Source organism: Patagioenas fasciata, chromosome 6, assembly GCF_037038585.1.
Source record: "Patagioenas fasciata isolate bPatFas1 chromosome 6, bPatFas1.hap1, whole genome shotgun sequence".
In the NCBI taxonomy this organism is placed as follows: Eukaryota; Metazoa; Chordata; class Aves; order Columbiformes; family Columbidae; genus Patagioenas; species Patagioenas fasciata.
In genome coordinates this window covers 31,871,396-31,890,231 of record NC_092525.1, presented here as the reverse complement: position 1 = coordinate 31,890,231, position 18,836 = coordinate 31,871,396, and the positions used below count along the sequence as shown (strand labels likewise).

The 18,836-nt window shown below is 36.7% G+C and overlaps 1 protein-coding gene across 7 annotated transcripts in view; it reads right to left on the bottom strand.

The window, feature by feature from the left end:
• EVI5 (ecotropic viral integration site 5) overlaps positions 1-18,836 on the bottom strand; it is a 107,342-nt gene that overhangs the window by 21,299 nt on the left and 67,207 nt on the right. For all 7 annotated transcript variants that reach the window (XM_065841702.2, XM_071810427.1, XM_071810428.1 and 4 more), the window contains 4 exons: positions 18,653-18,793; positions 17,965-18,123; positions 16,099-16,245; positions 10,782-10,877 (listed from right to left, as the gene is read on the bottom strand). In XM_065841702.2, coding sequence (XP_065697774.1) covers positions 10,782-10,877; positions 16,099-16,245; positions 17,965-18,123; positions 18,653-18,793 — 543 coding nt within the window. The remainder of the gene's footprint in view (positions 1-10,781; positions 10,878-16,098; positions 16,246-17,964; positions 18,124-18,652; positions 18,794-18,836) is intronic.

The following is an 18,836-nucleotide window of genomic DNA, read 5'->3' as shown; positions in this document are numbered from 1 at the left end:
TTCTGAGGCAGCCACTGGCTTTAGAGGACAGAAGCACCTTGATTTTATATAAATCTTTACCTTGACTGCAAATCACATACAATCAATATATTACAGAAATACAAATACTATATGGGAATATCTGTTTTTTTTTCCTATCTGTAGCTCATTTTACTGAAGTTTTAATTATACTTGAAGAAAGCAAACAGTTAATTTTGACACGAGGCACGTTCAAAGTCATTTGCAAACAGGATTTAAGTACCGATTAGAAAGAAAGGTGTCAGCTGTTCTTCAAAATACAAGACAAAAAGCTTTAATGGAGTGGTTATTTTAAAACATCCCTCTGAATGTGAACACCAGAACAGAACATGTACCAGAATGTTAGTGGAAGGGACAATATACCACCTTCCAAACCCTTTTGCTGCATGAAAAGAACAACCTTGAGCACTGCCAGTTTTGGCAATTTCAAAGCATCTTCTCTAATTGCAGACTACTTCTTGCAGCAAGGTATGCCTTACAATATTGCTCGAAAATAACATTGTCATATTCACAGAATCTGCAACATGGAGGTACAAGATCCTTTAGTGCATAATTCCATATTGAACATACCTTCCAAGGCAACATAGGGCTCAAAGTCACAAAAAATGGCTAATACTAACAGCATTACTAATTGTTCCTGTCCTAAACAGGTGAAAAAAAAATGCCACAAACCCATCATCTCTCTTTACAAGGATGACTAGTGGTGTTGGAGAAACCAAACCAGAAACAACATAACCCGCAGATCAAAAATTATGTTGTTTACATCCATATATAGAAAAAAAGTCATTGCCCAGACTATGAGCACGACTTGATCTCATCTAGCAGCAGGACTATATGGGAGAAATACTTGTCGAAGTACTTCCCCTCTGTTTGGAACCCTGACTCTTCCATTTAAGCCTCTTGTTCTATGGACTCCAAATGACTATGTAACCATACAGTATAGTATCAAAAAGCAAGAGTAAAGCAAGGTTTTACCATAAATAGAAGATAGGTGCCATAGCCCTTTTAATATCAGAACGTAATACATAACTGAGCTTACATTCAAAGTGAGTGCAGCAGAGGACATGGAACAGCCATCCTAAAGTTGAGTCAGCATAAACTAACAGCAGAAGCAAAAACATTTACTAGCTTAAGTTTGGCCCTGCACAAATAGCTGAAAGGTGTTAGTGTATGCCCATGTAGAGTACACATATTGGGAGTTTTACACTATTATATTTAAGTGTTTATATTGTTCCTTTTTATTCCATAAACAACACTGTAAAGTTAATGCAGATATCACAGAAAAATTTGACAGGTAAATTTGCTGACTCTAGCTCAAATCAGTTGGAGCTGAACATAGGGCATAAGTCTGGCTTGCAAGATCCTCATTATTAGTGAAAGGCAAGTAAGTTTCAGTTTTCCTTTCAGAACTTAACAGATTTTGTAGAGCTGACAATTCACAAAAAAGTATTTAGCACAAAAAAGAAACCTTGCAATATCATTTTCTACAAAAATACTTTTCAAAGAAAAGTCATGCTGTAACTTCCTCTTGCAACATTCAAAACACTAGAGGTCAGAAGCTGATCCTTCTAACTGGCTGCAACAGAAGTCAGATATTTCTAGGTAACTAAATAAGCCCATGTTCTATAAGTTACAAAGTCTATCTACAGCGAATAAACTGGAAGGATGACAGAGGAGGAATTTTAAGACAACATATCTTCTTCACAGTTTCTCCTCATCTCTCTGAGCAACAGCGAAGACATATTCTATAGTTTTTTTTGATAGGCGAAATTGATCATGCCATTAATTTAGTTATTTCAAAGACACTCATGCAGATGCAGCAGCAAACCGCTGGAAAACATGCATGTGTCTGGCACTATAGTATTAAAACATTTTTTCTTACCAAAATAATCTAATTTCTAGAATAAGTAATAAGTAGATAGCTGAAAGCTTACATATTTCAAATGAACTAAAACATTTATACAATGTAGTTTTATCTGTCAGATTATGATTCTTAAATTACCCAGCATTCTTCAAAACTGTGAGAAGAGATGGATATTTCTCATCAATACGTATATTTATTTTCATATAAGTACAAAATATTACTATAATCTGCAGAAGTGTTGCACTTTCCAGCCATATTCCATATTTGCTTTAAGTTCAGATTATTTTCTAGCAATTTTCAGCTCCTGATGTGCATTTGTTAATCAAAGGCAAATTTTAATGTGAGCAACTTACATTTTTTTAATGGTATTTTTTCATTAGGGTACCTTGACAGAAGTCAAAAAGAAAAATTGTTGGCAGGAAAAGCTTCAACATGGCAATTACTTTTACCATTACAGAAAGCAAAATAAACAGCTTTCCCTGTTGTCTGTGGGTATCTGGCACAAAGACAGAATACTTTCCCCCCAAAATTCTCTAGTTCTAGATTTGCCTCTTAACCTAACATAGATTATACGACACGTTATCTAGTACTTCCCAATTACCATAAAAACCTATTTAATCAAAACCTATTTTAATCAAGTGATCTTAATATCATCCTAGCATCTCTTTTTAAGAGTATTGTCAGTATGTGTGCATTTTGAGATAGTGAAAACCTCTACCACTGCAGAATAAACCCTATTTTTTGCCCCCACGCCATTTAGATTCCCACTTGTACATCACAATTCTAGATGCCATTAGCTGTGCTTTGGCACTAATCTAGGTGACTGGTGAAAGCCCCAGAGACAGCAGCACACTCATGCTCCAAACATTTATTGACACACACAGAAACTGCACAAAGGATTTTGTTTTCATGTTTCATTCAGTAGCTTAACTAAGAAAGCTTGAGCAGCTTCAGCTTGGATTTTTCAGTTTCAAATATAATATAATGCTAAATAAGTAAAATTTCTAACACTTGGGACTGACCTAGTCATGAAGCAACTGAGATTGTTGTCAGTTAATATTTGTTCCCAGTTCAGAACATGAATTAAACTTGGCCAAGATGCAGAGGGGCAGGGAATTAGCTGGGTTGCATGTGACATGGAAATGGGACAGAAATTGAAAAGTGAAGATACTACAGGTACTGAATGGAACTGAAACAAAAGGTAAGGACATTAGATAATAGCACTGATGGATTATTGCAGATTTAATCTTCGGCTCACTATCTGCAGGATATGGCTGTTGCATTTCTTTAGTTAGTTGATAATACTACAGGGCAATTGATGATAATAATCTTCCAGGAATAGCTACTAGCCCTCTATCATTCATTTGCTTCTCTGGAGATGCATGTTTTCCATTCTTCCTGTTCTACTGCTGCTGTCCTTCATTTTGCTTCCAGGTATCATAACCCTCTAAACAACAGATTAACTCATTTCTCCTCCTGAGGGTTCAACAGTATACATTGAAAAAGTTTCTAGGCTCAGGCAGGAAGAAATCAGTCTTGTATGGATTAATTTTTGTCTGGCCTCAGCCACCTCAGCCTAAGAACCAGCTATAGCAGATAGAAGCTCAGCTATTAAGATCAAAGGATAACTTGACCTGGGGAACAGCAGGCTACCTGCACTCTCCATGGTCCAACCCCAGAAGCCAGGGAGGTCAGAGCTCACATTCAGGACATTCTTGATACGTTTCTTTTTTGTCTATCCTAGTATCATTGTCATTGCTAGCTTCTTGCCTTGTGTATTGAGGCATGTGGATGTGCTGGAAAACACATGCTATCAGGATGCTTTGATTTAGCACGTCTTTCACAGCTAAGCCAAATTAATCTCAACTCTCTTAGTTGGTAAGGGTGCTCAAGGACAAAAGACATTAAAGGTGTCTTCTGTAAAACCACCAAGGAAAAAGGGAGCTGACTATCCTGCTTCAAGGCCCTTCTATATTCTGAAACTGGCTTTACCTTTCAATTTTATAAAATACCTAAAATCTCAGGGTTTCTGTTTCCATTAAATTACATTTTCACATTCTGTGGCTGCAAATTGGTCCAGCTTCCTCATAAGTTACTAGGCAGCCCCACTGATAGAAGAAAAATTAAATTGCTTTAATGTAGCTTTAGTTTAGTTGTTGAATGCTTCCTGTTGTAACATTTATTTCAGTAAGAAGCAGGCGTTTCACTCTGCATTGGTTTTATACTATGCCTGAATAGTTTTGTACTACTGTGCTTGAGTAGTTTTGTAATTCTGAAGAAAACACTTAGATCAACTGTACTGGTTCAAAAGTGAATGTTAAGACTCCACTTACATTTCAAAAGTCTTTAAGGTATGAACATCACAACTTTTAAAACAGAAAAGCATAAATAATCTCTCTCTTCATGATTTTTCTTTTAATCTAAGATTATACATGTAGGATGTGGGTTGTTGGTTCGGGGTTTTTTTGAGAGTGAGCATTATTACAGAAAATCTGTGGTATTTGGTGAGCTCATGACACAAAGAATAGCTGGTCTCTAGGCAAATACTAGCCATTTCAAGTTTAAAATGAATACACAGTGAAAAAGTCAGGTAACAGAAAAGTGTATTATCAGAATAGCAAAATAATGAAAGCTAGCCAATTCTGGAAACCAGGAATTTTGTTAAAAAACAACCTTGCAGTCAGATGTGAATGAATCTCTACGTCAGTTTCCCTGGGGTACTGGTTCTACAGATGGGCACCGCTGCACTGCCTGCCTCCCCTTCCCAGAAGGGTTCTTAGAAAAGTAATGCCAGTTGGTGTTACACTGTAAATAAACATCCATCATCTCCATTTCACTGCTTTGAAGATTAATAACTCCCCCCAGTCTTACCATCTCTTTCAATAGACCAGCTCCACCAGCACTAGCAAGGTTAGAAAACCCTGCACCCACCACCCTAGCGGCCAGCTATCACCTCTCCTCCAGGAGAACGCACAGTGTCAGCAGCCAATACGCAACCAACCTCTTGCCTCAGGTTGTGCATAGAGTGGGAGCAGTACAGGCAGCAAAGCAGCAAATGAGCCCTACAGATCAAAAAAACCCCACCAGCTGTTAAACAGAACTCACTTAGGCCCCTGCAGTTTTGGAAGCTCTCATCTCGTCCTGCTCTCAAGTACCAGAGTTGACTGTACTTGCATGCATGCCAAGAGATATAGTATATTGAGAGCTCCTGAGAAGAAAAATCTGTTCCCCCCAGATTTGCTTCTTAGAGTGAGGAAAAATTCTGCCCACCAATAAGTATCAGTTGAGATTCCTGGTTGTAGTACCATACTTAAATCCTCCTTTGTCTGGCTGTCTAGGAGAAAAACAGCTTTTCTGTATCCTCAAAATAAGCAGCATCCAGTCTCAAGGAACACACCTGATGCCTATTGAGAACTATTGAGACCTTCCATACTCATTCAGCATAGGACCAGGATGCACAGCTGGCAACACGAGGGCAGGGACAGTCTGCTTCAAAGAATGCTGATTTTAAATACCTCAAACTGTGACTGTATAGTACCCCCTAAAACCAAGTCTAGCAGTAATGACAAACCAAAGTTTAAAGAAGAAATAAATCAATCACTGGAAACCACCTGGAACACACTGGAGGCTTTAAGCTTGCTTTTGCTGCTTGACCAAGGTCTGAGATAGAGAAGATCAATGTAATCAAATTTCAGTTGCAGGTGTTTCATCTCCAGAGGAGCACAAGTACGCAGCTTTATAAAACACTCTTGATGATCATATAAGAGTACGAAAATAAATACACCTCAACAAGAAAATTAGCTGTTTTAAATAATAAGAAAGAATCTAGGGTTGTTTTCACTTTAATATCTGTGAACTTTAAAACATAGAAAAATAAACCAAATGGTTTTATAGGCAGCCAAAATGCAGGTATACCAGATGGTTGCTGTTCCTCAGATAACAGTGTATTGTCTTTACTAAAAATGTCTAGAGGGTAGGACAGTTGCCTTAGACCCTTAGTTTAATCTTTTCTGCCTTAGAAGTATTTACTTGGTAACAATCTGCCTCATCCTCTTTCCAGGGGAGGCTTTCAAGTTCTCTCTCTGTGGCAAAAGACACTGCATTAAAAATGTAAATGAAGGTTATTCAGAAGTGTAAATGTGGTAACTAGTGTCCTTTCAGTGACTTTACAGTGACTCATTCTAGACTTTCAAAAACACATCACTAACATCACACGCCACTATTGATAAGAGTAAAAAAAAGTTTCCTGTAACTTGAAAAGATGGAAACAATTTCTTTACTCAACAGTCAGTACTTGGAAAAGTTATTAAACAGAGGTCATAGAAAGGCTTCATTCTAACGAAATAGTGCTGAAAGTTTAAACTGTGGGGGAGAGAGCTAACACAATCATGGATTTCCTCTAGCGTTGTTCTCAGAGCAGCTTTGACATAGTTAGAGATAGGGTAAATGTGACAAAGTTCTCTGAACCTGCCAGGAAACATATCAGGAGGAAGTGATGTTACCCCCTGTCCAGATCCACCTAATGAAAAGAAGAATGAACTCTCATCATTTTTGCTTTAAGATTACTCAGACCTAAAGCCAGTTTCTATATAACAGAGCATGCTCTGTTCCTCCCCAGCACAAACCAACCATGGATAATTTTAGGAGGATGCCATAAGTCACCAGCCTGAATAGAAATGGAGGGAGAGGGATTAAGTTGCAGAGCAGAGACAGCAGCTGCCCCAGCTCTGCTTCCTCAGTCTGCCTACACTTTCACTGGCCTAGTGCTCCTTACCTTAGTCAACTGATTGATCCTAGCTTGTAACTGATTTAACCTTGCCTGAATTGCTCTAAAGCCTCTTTTTAGTCAGTCCTTCCTGCAACTATTGCAGGGGAACAAAAAAAAAAGCACACCACAATCAAAAGAAACAGAAACGACACCAACAGACCAACAGGACTGCCCACCATATGCAATCAGAAGGAACGCTTGCTATTATGCCAGAAGTGTAGCAAACCTTGGTAGACGTTTCTTGACAGCTTTAGGAAAGCACACATGAGCTAAAAACAATAGCGTTTTAAAGGCTGATATCAAGAAGTTAAAAGCATTTGCTTGTTGCAGTTTGAAGCTATCAGACCAGTTCAACTGAACACAAGAAAGACTAATTCCCTGAGGAAACAAACCTGAGGTTTTGCTGTTTGACTATAGACATAGAGACAATATCCATTCCTTAGCCCTGGTTCTCTACATCTTACAAACAGATGGGAAAAAAAAGGATCAGTACAAGTAGATTGGCCAAAACAAGTCAGTTACAACATGTGAACATATAACTTTTGTGAGAAAGTAGAACACATATTGAAGAGAACAGCTTCTCCTCAGTGTGGAGGTACAAAATATAGCAGTCCAGCCATCCAAAAATCCACTCTTCTTTTGTTAATAATTTGCTTAAATGTCCTGCTCGAAGCCCAGAAGCCTGCTAAATACTTCAAAGCTATGTTTGCTTCCCAAGAGTTTCATAAGCTGAACTGGCAATTGAGAGAAAAATAAGGAGAGGAAAGAGGAGAAAACAAAGGCTGACAAAGTAAGCCTTTGTTTATACGTAACTTCAGTGTTTTTCTTTGCCACTTCTGGGGCTTAGGTATATGCAACGTAAGTTAAACTTCAGATACACTTCAATTTTGTGTTATTTTTGCTAAAGAATGACTCATACATTTGTTTAAAACTATCTACCATGTATTGGACTATTCCTTGTACCTCAATATGCTTACACGAAAGTTTAAAAGCTTAGCATCGGGAACTGAATACCTGACAAAAATAAAATGATATTCAGAATATACAAAAAATAACTTCTTAACCTAATAATAATAATCTGACATCTTGCTGCAGAATTACATCCACTTTTAAATGAGAGAGTTCTCTCTTTCTCCCCCTCTGTTGCTATTGCTAACCAAAACAAGGAGTTACCCAGAAACTGTGATTTAAATCTAGCATTTGAGTGTGACATGAGATCACTTCTTATGTGGGAGTAGTGATACTCTGCATTACAAATTTAAAACCAGTGTCTTGCACCTACACCTACACGAACATTTAAAATAAAAGTACACCATTTAGGTTAAACATTGCTATGGACCTTGTGGACCTGGCACTGAATCCCTAAAGCTTCTTAGAAAAGCACCACCTTCCTCAGAAAAAGGAAGGTTATGCGGCAAGTTAACTTCCTCCCTTCATCTTTATCAGCTTTGAAACAATATGACAAGCAGACCTATTTGTGATGCTCCATGTAAAAAGAACAATTACTTTGAGACTGACACCTACGCTCTAAGATTGGCTAAGTGTATTTATGGTATTCAATATTGCATTTCAAGCCATTAACACAAGTCCAGATTAAAAGGCCCTCTGCTCCCCACATCAGGTCACAGCAATTCCAGTTGACAAGCTGAATGGAAGACAAAGGGAGGCAGCTCTTTCTCCAATGAGGAAGAAGTTACCTAGATTTTCAATTTGCTTAAAAGGCAGCTTTTGTTTAAGCTCTGTTATCCATTGCATGTCTTACAGTTTACAAGCTTTAGGAGTTAAGACTTTCTAACTCCATTATTACTTTTTTTTGGTGCAGGTGTTTCAGAGGCCTTTGAGCATGAGTACCCAAAAAGGAAGTTGTGATCATAAGTTTCATATTTGCTGGCAAAACACACTGCTCAAAAATACCTATTTGCTTACAGAATCTTACCAAAAAAAAAAAAAAAAAAAAAAGATCTGTCACAGGCCAATAAAAGCATTGCAAGTCACATCTAGAGTGTCAAAAGCAAGTAAATTGGCGGAGGAACTTATTCTACTAAATCACTTTTAGTGTCTTTATACAGTTAACGCTCAAAACCTGTATTTCACAACTGAAGAAGCTGTATTTCAGGCTAGTATAAGTTTGAGATGAGTAGTTCACCAAAACCTAAGAGGGCAAACTCATTAAATTAGAAACATGAACCACAGCAACAGAATGGCTTCAGACCATATGCAAAGGAAGCGCAGCCATTCTTTCTTGTGCAGAAAATCAGGAATCTTACTAAGAGACTATAAATCAGAAATCATTAACACGTGATCATCTACGAACACCAAAAAGATTGGAAACTGAAGTGTGCTTTAGTAGGACACAAAAGACACGGCCATCTAGAAGATCAGAAAAAAATGAAAAAAGCATAACTAAAGATTGTATCATGCACAGTGATGATTGCGAAAAGGAAGGAGAGATTATGTGGATAAACCACCAAACATGAGACAGTGCAATATCATGACAAAACAGAGACAGTATAATCTTTGGATGTATTAGCCAGAGTCACAAAATAGATTATGCTCCTGCACTTAACTTCATTACCTGTGCCATGACAAAATATTAAAAAAAATCCGCATACAATTCTGGCACCCATAGCTTAAGCAGAAATATGGAAAGGGGATAGCAAAGAGCTATGAAATGACTGAGCACTAATGATTTGATCAGTCAAACAACAGAAAGTCAAGTATTTACATTAAAGAATGAACACATTTCTAATTGTGTGATAGCTATCAGAAAAACAAAAACAAAAACAACTGATCATTATGGGATTCATAATTTCTTAATTACATAAAATCAAGACTAGAGTACTTTTTGGGAGACCCATATCCTGGAAGCAGGACAGCATTTAAAGTCTGTGCTAAAATAAAAATAATGCAAAATGAGTACCGGCTCCTCACCTACAAAATCACATTGAAGTATTCTTTGATTTTATTTTTTTTTAGTAAAATGCTGACACTTGTGTAGAAGGTTGACCTAAACTCAGCTACTTTGTTGTTATCTTACTAGATGATAAATGATTCATATACTTACTCTACGTATCTAAGTATGTATAATGTACTGATCACTGCATTAGCTAAGCATTATGCGATTAAAAGATGATTGCATTATCTTTTCATCAATTTATTGCCCGCTGCACTAGAGGAAAAATATCCAAAGTGAAAATTCTTTCTGCAAGCTCCATTAAATTTATTTGTACATTACATATATGAAGAGATGAGAAAGATGTCAGTAGTTGAGAAATCATAGGGAAAAAAGGCTTTGACACAATACAGTAAAATCATCACCTTGAAGGAAAGATTTCAGAGGGAAGAAAGACACTAGCAATACCAGTTGAAAATAAAAGTAAACTAGAGAGCAACTAGTTTGTAACTTAGGAATAATAACCAAGAAAACCTCTGCAGATAGGCACAGCAGAATTCAGTCAAGACAGGAGTATATGAGTATAGGAAGGACAGAATACAGTAAGACATCATGATTTTTCAAAGCCAAGAAAACATAAAGAACAGTCATTTCTGGTTCTCAAAGAAGCAGCGAGTTCATGGGACACAGAAAGCTCCAAAAGGAATTAAAAGCATAAAGAACACCACAGAGGCCAAAGGATGCATCTTCCTACAGTGACTTGGTAGCAGTAATAACATTCCTGGTTTCAAGATTTACATAAAGGGAGTAAGAGATTTACAACAAACCCTCCAATAGTGATCTTAGCAGAAGAGTAAGCAGAGAAGAATGGTTGCTGGAATCAAAACGTGTGCAATTTTTTGGACAGAGGATGCTTTCAATCTCATCTATTAACTGGTAAAAATCGCCAATTACAAGACAAAAAACAAATACAGAAGTCAGAGTTTAAAAGTGTTGCCTGTGGCATGGTGCTTGTATGGAAGCAATTATTAACAGCTCACAAGTAGGCCCACAAAACAGATTTAAGGCCTTGGCTTATAAAGGAGGCACATTCAGCAATATAGCATTCATCCTACTTTGCAAAGTAGTGCCTTGTATTCACAGTAGGTCAACAAGGAAAGAAAGTGGAAGAAGAAAAAACCATAAAGTACAAAAAGTAATCAGATTCAAGTTACACATTTAATGCCATCACTTGTTACCTGGATCTCTAGTTCAGCAATATGCTGTTGGAGTTCAGCCACAGCTGCAATGCGGTCTGCCTCACGGAGCCGTACTGCCATCACTTCTTCTTTACTCTGAAAGCAGTAACAGATTGAAGCTAAGAAATATCGGTTGCAGTTGATTAAAGACTCTGCATTGCTTTTACCCCAAATCATGTAAGTAAAGAAAACGCTGTGTGAAATATCCTGCCTATTGATAAGACATATTCTAAAGAACCCAAATTTCATTTTAACCCATAGAATTGTGTAATCATCTAAGATTGATCCTAAACTATAATAGTCTAAAAACATCTGTGTAGTTTTGAAAATATGCTGTTACCAATTTCCAGGTCTTGTGTTCCAGAAATGTTAGACTGTTAGACTGTAAACTAAGAAAAGTATCAACATAACAAAAAACCAGCTCATGTTCAACTTTTGACTTGATATATAAAGAAACAGCAGTTACACAAGTTACTTATTTCATTATTCTCTTTGTATATTAAAAAAACCCACACAGGTATTCTCAACCTCATTTAAGTCCAGCTATGTTATTCACAGTATACAACAAAGATTTGCAAGACAGTTTAGAATAAAATTCTAAAGCCTGTAACTTACAGTCAGACTCCTGGTGTAAGTTTAACCTGTAAGTTTGCCTACAAATGATAGGCCATTTGAGTTTGGACAAGAGAGGAAGAAATTTCCTTATTTCTGTTCTATGAGGCAAGTCCTCGAGGCTTCAGAGCACAAACCAATATTATCTTGTCAGCAGCTTGGTACAATCACAGAGAGAAAACAGTGATAGGTATTGAGTGAGCAATACTTTCAACTGGAGTGCAAATAATTCTGAGGAAGAGACAGACGAGGCTCAGGTACACCTACTTTTATGGCAGATCGGTTTAACTCTGCAAATCATAGTCACTGTAAGTCAGATCCAGTATTTCAGTTACTTTAATGTGTGCTTCAATCTAACAGTACCCAACCACCCTTCATGCGACACTTGAGTTGAGACCAAATTGAACATACCAAAGCTTGTCTATAGTAGCTACTTGAAAACATGCTGTTTCTTTTAGAAAAGGATGCCTGTAATGAAGGAGCATCATCTGCATGATCCAACTAACAGCATTTGTAATCAGTGGAGTCCATTTCAGAGGAAACCATCATGTGCTAAGCAAAGTTTAGCCATTATTGCTAAATTCTCCTGCATGATTGCTCGAATGAAGCCAAACCCACAAGTCCACAGAGTTGCATGTATTTAACGGAAAGCTAAAGGACAGACTGGCTTGGCTTGACTTCGGTATCTGAGATGAGTCAACAGTGTTGCTGTACATGGCACTGATGCTTTATCTCTGAAACAGGGCATGTTCTCAGTAATTACCACAGAAGTTGATATGGTAGGAAAGACAAGACTGGTATGAGGCACAAATCTTATGTTGTAAATTCTTCTGCAAAGCTGATAGAAAGATCAGTGCTGTGTTTCAAGAAACAATTTGAAATTAAGTCCTTGCTGCAGAAGCAGTAGTCAGATAAAAAGCAACAAACATAACAGTACACACCAGAGCCAGAAAAATGTTGCTGTATAGATGGTATGAGATGCAACTTGCTACAAAAACTTCTTTTTACATATTTTAAGCTATCCTTTAAAGAAAAAATACAAGCTCCAGAAAGAATGTAACAGTTCTTGCTGTATAGCAAAACAACTGGGGAGTCAAAAATCAAATATAATTTTTTTTTATACACCTCTTCAAGTAGAAATATAGCCAGGATGTGGTGACGGAAATAAAACAAGAGCATGAATTCAGATTACTTGAAAAACAAGTAGAAAAATCAAACATCAGTTTCTAATGGAACTGGGAATAACAAACCTGTTAGATTTAAGGAGATGCAAGGTGGAACTTCTAAAAATATTTAGTGCTACAAAAACAAAACATTCGTCTGTGTTACTCCGTGACATTACCTGAAAAACTACCCAAACTTTCTTCATCAGTTTTGTACACAAAGTTTTTGTATCAGTAACATATTAAACAGCTTTATTTCAGGTATTTCTACAGCAGTAGTCTTTTCAATTCAACCTACCTGTTACATCTGCATTTCAAGTCAAATCTAAGTTGGTAGCAGCACTATTTAGTAAAGTTACAGATACTGAACCTAAATCTAGAAGGAGTGTGGGTATGACAAGTCTGCTGTTGCTGCTGGAGGCCAGCCCTTCACACTTGTATTGTAACATGTGCCTCACACAGCAGCCATAGGACACCTGGTTAATACAGAAAAAGGCAGTAACATTGCAAGATTTTGGCTTGACAAGCATAATGTGTCTCCTTCTACTTTAAACTTCTGCTTTTATTTTTTTGCTTTCAATTAACTTTAACATTATAAACTCATTTTCCTCACACAGTGAAATGACCTTAAACAATCCCAAGCAGGCATTTCCTTCACTTTTTGCGGTACAGAGGTGAGGAGACAGGAATCTAAGATAGTCTCTTCTGTAACAAGTGAATGCATTTGGCACAAATCTTACATTAAGCTAAAAAACATGCTTCTAGTAGTTTGAATGTGGAAAGCAAGGAACAGGAAACAGTGACAGTCCTTACAAATCAGCTGTCAAAGGGTAATGGCTTTTTACATCCTCGCATTTTCCACTTAATTGTATACAATCATATAGCTAAGAGTTTGAAATGGAAAAGCTTTTCATAAATTTGAAACAGCAGTACCAAGATATGTCCCATTGAAGGAGTGGGAGAACACTAAAACTTGCATATATTGTCTAACATTGCTATTTTTTTGATGACACGGCACTTTATTACAACTGTAAAACATTGCTGAATTGTTTGTACAATTATTAGGGAATAAAGTCACAATGACAGTTCAAGAGAAGTATCAGAAGTAGAGGGAAAAGGAAATATGAGGGGAAACTACATTGAAGAAGGGTAGTTTCTACCAAGTTAAATTTAAGCATCTTTCAACACAGTTAGCTAAAAAACCTTGTGTGTTTAAACAGTATAGAATTCTATACTGTAAAATACTAAGCCTCATCCCAAGAAGTCACAGTCTAGGTCACAGTTAAACAGTAGAACTTACGGTAATGTATATGTATCAAATTGATAATATTTTATTTTATACAAAATAAATATCAACTTGGAAAACATGTTACAATGTAAACTGTAATGTTTTTCCTATCAGTGACTGCAAAACAAATTTCAGGATCTAATGTTAGTATATGTCAGTACAGCTACTTCACTAGCTATTGACCGTGGCTACTTTCAGAGAATCTCTAAAAAAATATGACTGGTGCTCTGTCTATCACTATCACACTTCAACCCATGCTAGAACATAAGTTTCCAAGTAAATTAGCCCAGTGAGAATAGTCATGTATATTAACATGTTAGCCTGGTTAAAGACATACTACTCTTTTTAGAGTCAACATAAGAACTGCAGAATATTGACAACACTCTCTAAATCTCTTAAGAATTAATGAGGACCTTCAGTATCAAAATCCAACCAGACAAAAAAGCTCTGGGTTATATGGAAAGACACGTCACCAAGATCGTGAATATAAACAACAACCACAACAAAATCAATAAGAATCTCAGCATTTAAAAAGTCAGCACTTGGGAAACCAGTAATTATGGTAAACAAAAAAGGAAGTCAGAAGCAGCAATTTATTCTAGTTAAGATTCAGTGGTTTGTTTCCTAAAAGCTTTGATGGAGTTTGAGGAGTCAGTAGAAGTTACATGTTCACTGCATTTTAGATTCAGGTTCCAATGGAAACAAAAACTGGCAGGGCAGCAAGAGAAATTAAAACCTAAAAAAACCCCTGAAATATCTGGGGTACATCTCAGTTATTTACTGTTCTTAAATTTCTTTAAAATGGAACTGAATAACAATAAAAATCAGTTCATTTTGCTGAAAGAGCCAGAAACCAAGATGAGAAATTGCTAGTTATAAATTACACACTGGGCTTTGAGTAATGAACAGAAGATGAGAGTTTACTACACAAGTAAATTGCCTGGATTTCTGTACTACTTTGGAGAAAATAAATTAAAAGAAGAAATGAAAATCTGTAAAAACTGGAAAAGTGTGATGTTATAGCAAAATGATGCATATTAATAAGAATGTCATTTCACTTCCCTGCTAAGTGACAAACTACATTCTTGATTCACATTGTCCACAGAAGCCTTTGATGAAATTGCAGCTGAGGCAGTCTTTGGGGTATGAATGGTGTTACAAACAAAATGCACATATATTGGATAAAACTGAAAAACAAACATTCAACCAATAACAGTGTTCTGCATGAATGAGAACAGAAACAAGTGGTGCACATAAAAAGTTCCGTTACATTAAAGGCAAAACTAAGATATGATCATGAACAACAAGTTAGAGAACAGCATCTGCTCTCAAGCTGCAAATTCAGAGCCACATTTAATAAATAGTATTCTGATTATTCATCTCATGTTACGGTACTATTTTTAACATACTAATAAGTATCCTATTTAGAAATTACTGACTGTTCAGCACTAGCTGATTTCATAGAAGGCTATTCATAAATCTTTTGGAAATAAGATTAAAGTAAAAAGATGTTTTCATGTCTCTAACAAAATATAAATATTTGTAAACTAATAATGCCCTTTTATGAAGTAAGTATCAATAGCAATTTCAGGAAAATTTTCATGCAATTTAAGAGGAAAAAGTTTGTAAGACATAGTTTATTTATTGTCCATATTATGTGTGCACATGTTAGAGACATAAGTAAATGGTTATGGATTTAGTTACACAATTAACTAATTAAATCTGAGATTTAAACATAGATTAGGTTCTCTTTTGTGCATAAAAACTGCTCTTTGCCAAGTATTTTTGGGTGGTCCCCTTAAAGTCTGGTTACTGTTAGGCAATGACTACTGTAACACTCCCTTCTGTAGATCTCTCCATCCAAATACTACTTTTACTCCCTTTTTTTGAACCTAAACTAATTCTGCAGTAATAGTCAGTGTTGAAGTAATTAATCTCTTCTGTTACTTAAGACAGATTACACAGTGATCAGAATCTGCTGTGTAATCTGTTGTGTCTTTTAATGTATTACACACACACACTTTTCTGAACAGAACCACATCTTTATGGGACCACAAAGGAGCAGCTCTGTCAAAACCTCAAGAGATTTTTGTAAGATGGTAAATTCAAGGTGATATTGTCAAATCAGTACAAGAAAGTTTTGTTTTTGTGATTTCTGTGTCTCAGCTAAGATACAATTCTATCTAAAAATAGCAGACAAGACTAAAAAGTACATATTCATTGGCACACCAAGTCTATTTACGATGTTGTTTACCTTGCATTCAATCTCTGCTTGTCTACGTTTGGCTTCATTCAGCTGAGCAAGGAGTCCTTTGTTCTGTGCAGAAAGATACTGTACCTTCCCCTGTAGGTTAGTAACCTCTTGCTCTGCCCTTCGTAAATGGTTACTATTGATCTGATTCTGAAATTTGTGACCAAAAAAAGAAAGAAAATGCATGTTAAAGAAAGATCTTTGATATCAGTTTAACTCCCTGAGGTCTGACAAGAAAGACTTATAGATCTTCTACTATAAAAAACTTTTGAGGAAAACGCATTCAGAATTTTCTAAGTGTAATCAGAAAAGTTTGCGTGACATTTGGTTTACGACCAGGATATTGAAATTGCTCTTAAACAACAGATAACTCACTGTAAGAACATCACAAAGCTCCTTTACAGATATTTTTTCCCAACCTCTTGTTTGGGTAAGGCAAAGATTTTTATGAACTTGTATCTCAACTACAGCAACAAGCTGATGCATCCAAGAAGCATCAGATACGTCAGAAATATTATGTGCAAGTTTCTCTGTCCAGTGAATTCCTCAAAGTAACACGGCACCTTAATTAAGGTCTGTACATTAGTACAAGTCATAGCCTTTTTATACGAGGCTGTGCATAGACCAGTACATAACACAAGAACCAGTGCATTTCTGTCAAGTGACAGCTAATCAGCATCAGCATATACAAAGACTCCACGCTTAACACTGAAGAGAGAAATACCTAAAGGTCTTGCGACTTTAATACGTGTAATTCAGACGGCAGAATACCTCTGCCCCCTACTGACTAAAATACACAGATGGAGAAAAAGTAACAAACCAAAAGCACACGTTAAATGTAGCTAACAGTAGTAACACTTCAATGAAAATTTTAAAAGTTAAGGCAAGAGGAAACTTTCATTCAGTTGGCATAGAAAAAAGCGCTGCCTCTGTCAGAAATAAGCAACCATGCGTCTCACAGTTCGCTCATCTCTGTTTAGCAACACATCCTAACGTGCTCTCCCAGTTTCTGGGACTGCTGAAGCTTGTCACGTACTGTTTTGGTTTGTTTGTTTAGCCTTTTGGATGCACAGGTTTCTTTCAAGTAACAGTCACTTTTAGCAGGTATGTCATGGGAAAATTTCTCAAAAGCCTGTTACAAATAGTTCTCAATCAACAGCACATTGTGCTTATTGATTCACTTGAAAGTTCACCAATGCAATATGAACTCATGAAGTTTAGTGCACTTCCATTTCAGATTTGTTTGCTTAATAACAACTTATTCTCTGGTTGCACAAAAGAGATCTTGGCAGAGAAGTTATTTTTGTCTTTTCTGCACAAATCTCAGCAATTGTGAATCATACTTTACTTTTCTGGAACATGAAAGGTAAAGATTCTGCTAAAAGAACCTGACAGCATGCAGCTGTTTTGCTGAGAGTCCAGTTCAGTAACCACATTCACAACCTCAGTAGATAATCTAGTATAGGCAATTTCACCAGAAGAAAACACTGCCATTTAAATAATTACAATTACTATTATCAGAATCATCAATTAGGTCTGTGAAATTTAAACCACCTCATATGTACTTCTATTGTCACACCAGTTACAATTTCATGAATTAGGGCTCACATGCATTCAGAGAGTCTACCAGTTAGTCCAAATGAGAAATTTAGAAAACTTAGTCCTGGAAAAGACTACAGAGATTTTAAAGCAAGTTGGACTGTATGCACTAGGTTCTCCCTCCTAGTCTAACAGCATTAAAAAAAAGTGCATTTTGGAACTAAAGTCATGCCTTGTAGATGATAAAGATCATAATCAGATATGTATCATTTGAAATCAATTTGCTAGTATGCAGCTCAATTCACAAATGTTTAGTGTTCAATAACATACCTGTGTTTCCATCTCCATCATTCTTTGTTTGGTTTCTTTCAGTTCAGCCTGAGTTTCTGCTTCTCTCAATCGGACAGTCATCAGCTCATCCTGTAGCTCATTCACCGTGTTTTTTTTGGGAGGATCTTTCCATCTTCCAGTGGTACGAGCTAGATGACGCTAGAAAAACAGCATGCCATTGCTGGTAACACCTGAGCTTTCCTAGTGTTGCCTGATTTAAGGTCTCAGAGTTATACAGGAACAAGTTACCATAATGCTCCTGTTTGTCCTAAAAACTAAAACCCCCCAGAGACTTACTAGTTTTAAGGATATACAATTAAAAAGCTGAGGACAGTCATTCCCAACTACAGTAGGTCAGTGAATTGCAAGGATATCCTGAGACTTTTGCCTACTTCTAGCCCTTTTTAACATTTAGTAAAGTAGGAGTACTGACTAGATATTTCCTTTCTACCAGAATGGTTACCTGGTAGCACAGGCTTTCTGCCATCAGTAACAACAAGGGACCAATTTCTAACATACTTTGGAAGTGACATTTCTTGTGGCATCTGCATTTAAAGATTTTCCCCCCTCAGCAGCTTGATGCACAATCCCTAGTTTCTACTCGATCTCTGCATCTCATAATTTCATAGCCTTTTGCTTTATGAGTCACTGAAAGTAAAAATTGTTAAAAGTGTGTTACTCCCCATACCTGCCAGTGTTCCTCCAAATCTTTGACTTGCTGCCTTAGTTCTTTGAGACCCATCAGAGCTTCTGCTTCTCTTAATTTTACAGCAATCAGTTCTTCTTGTAGTCTAGCAACATTTTCCTCATCAGGGAGAGAGCTGTTCCTCTGCAACAAGAACCATCCTCTTAAATATGTATTTGAATAAAAT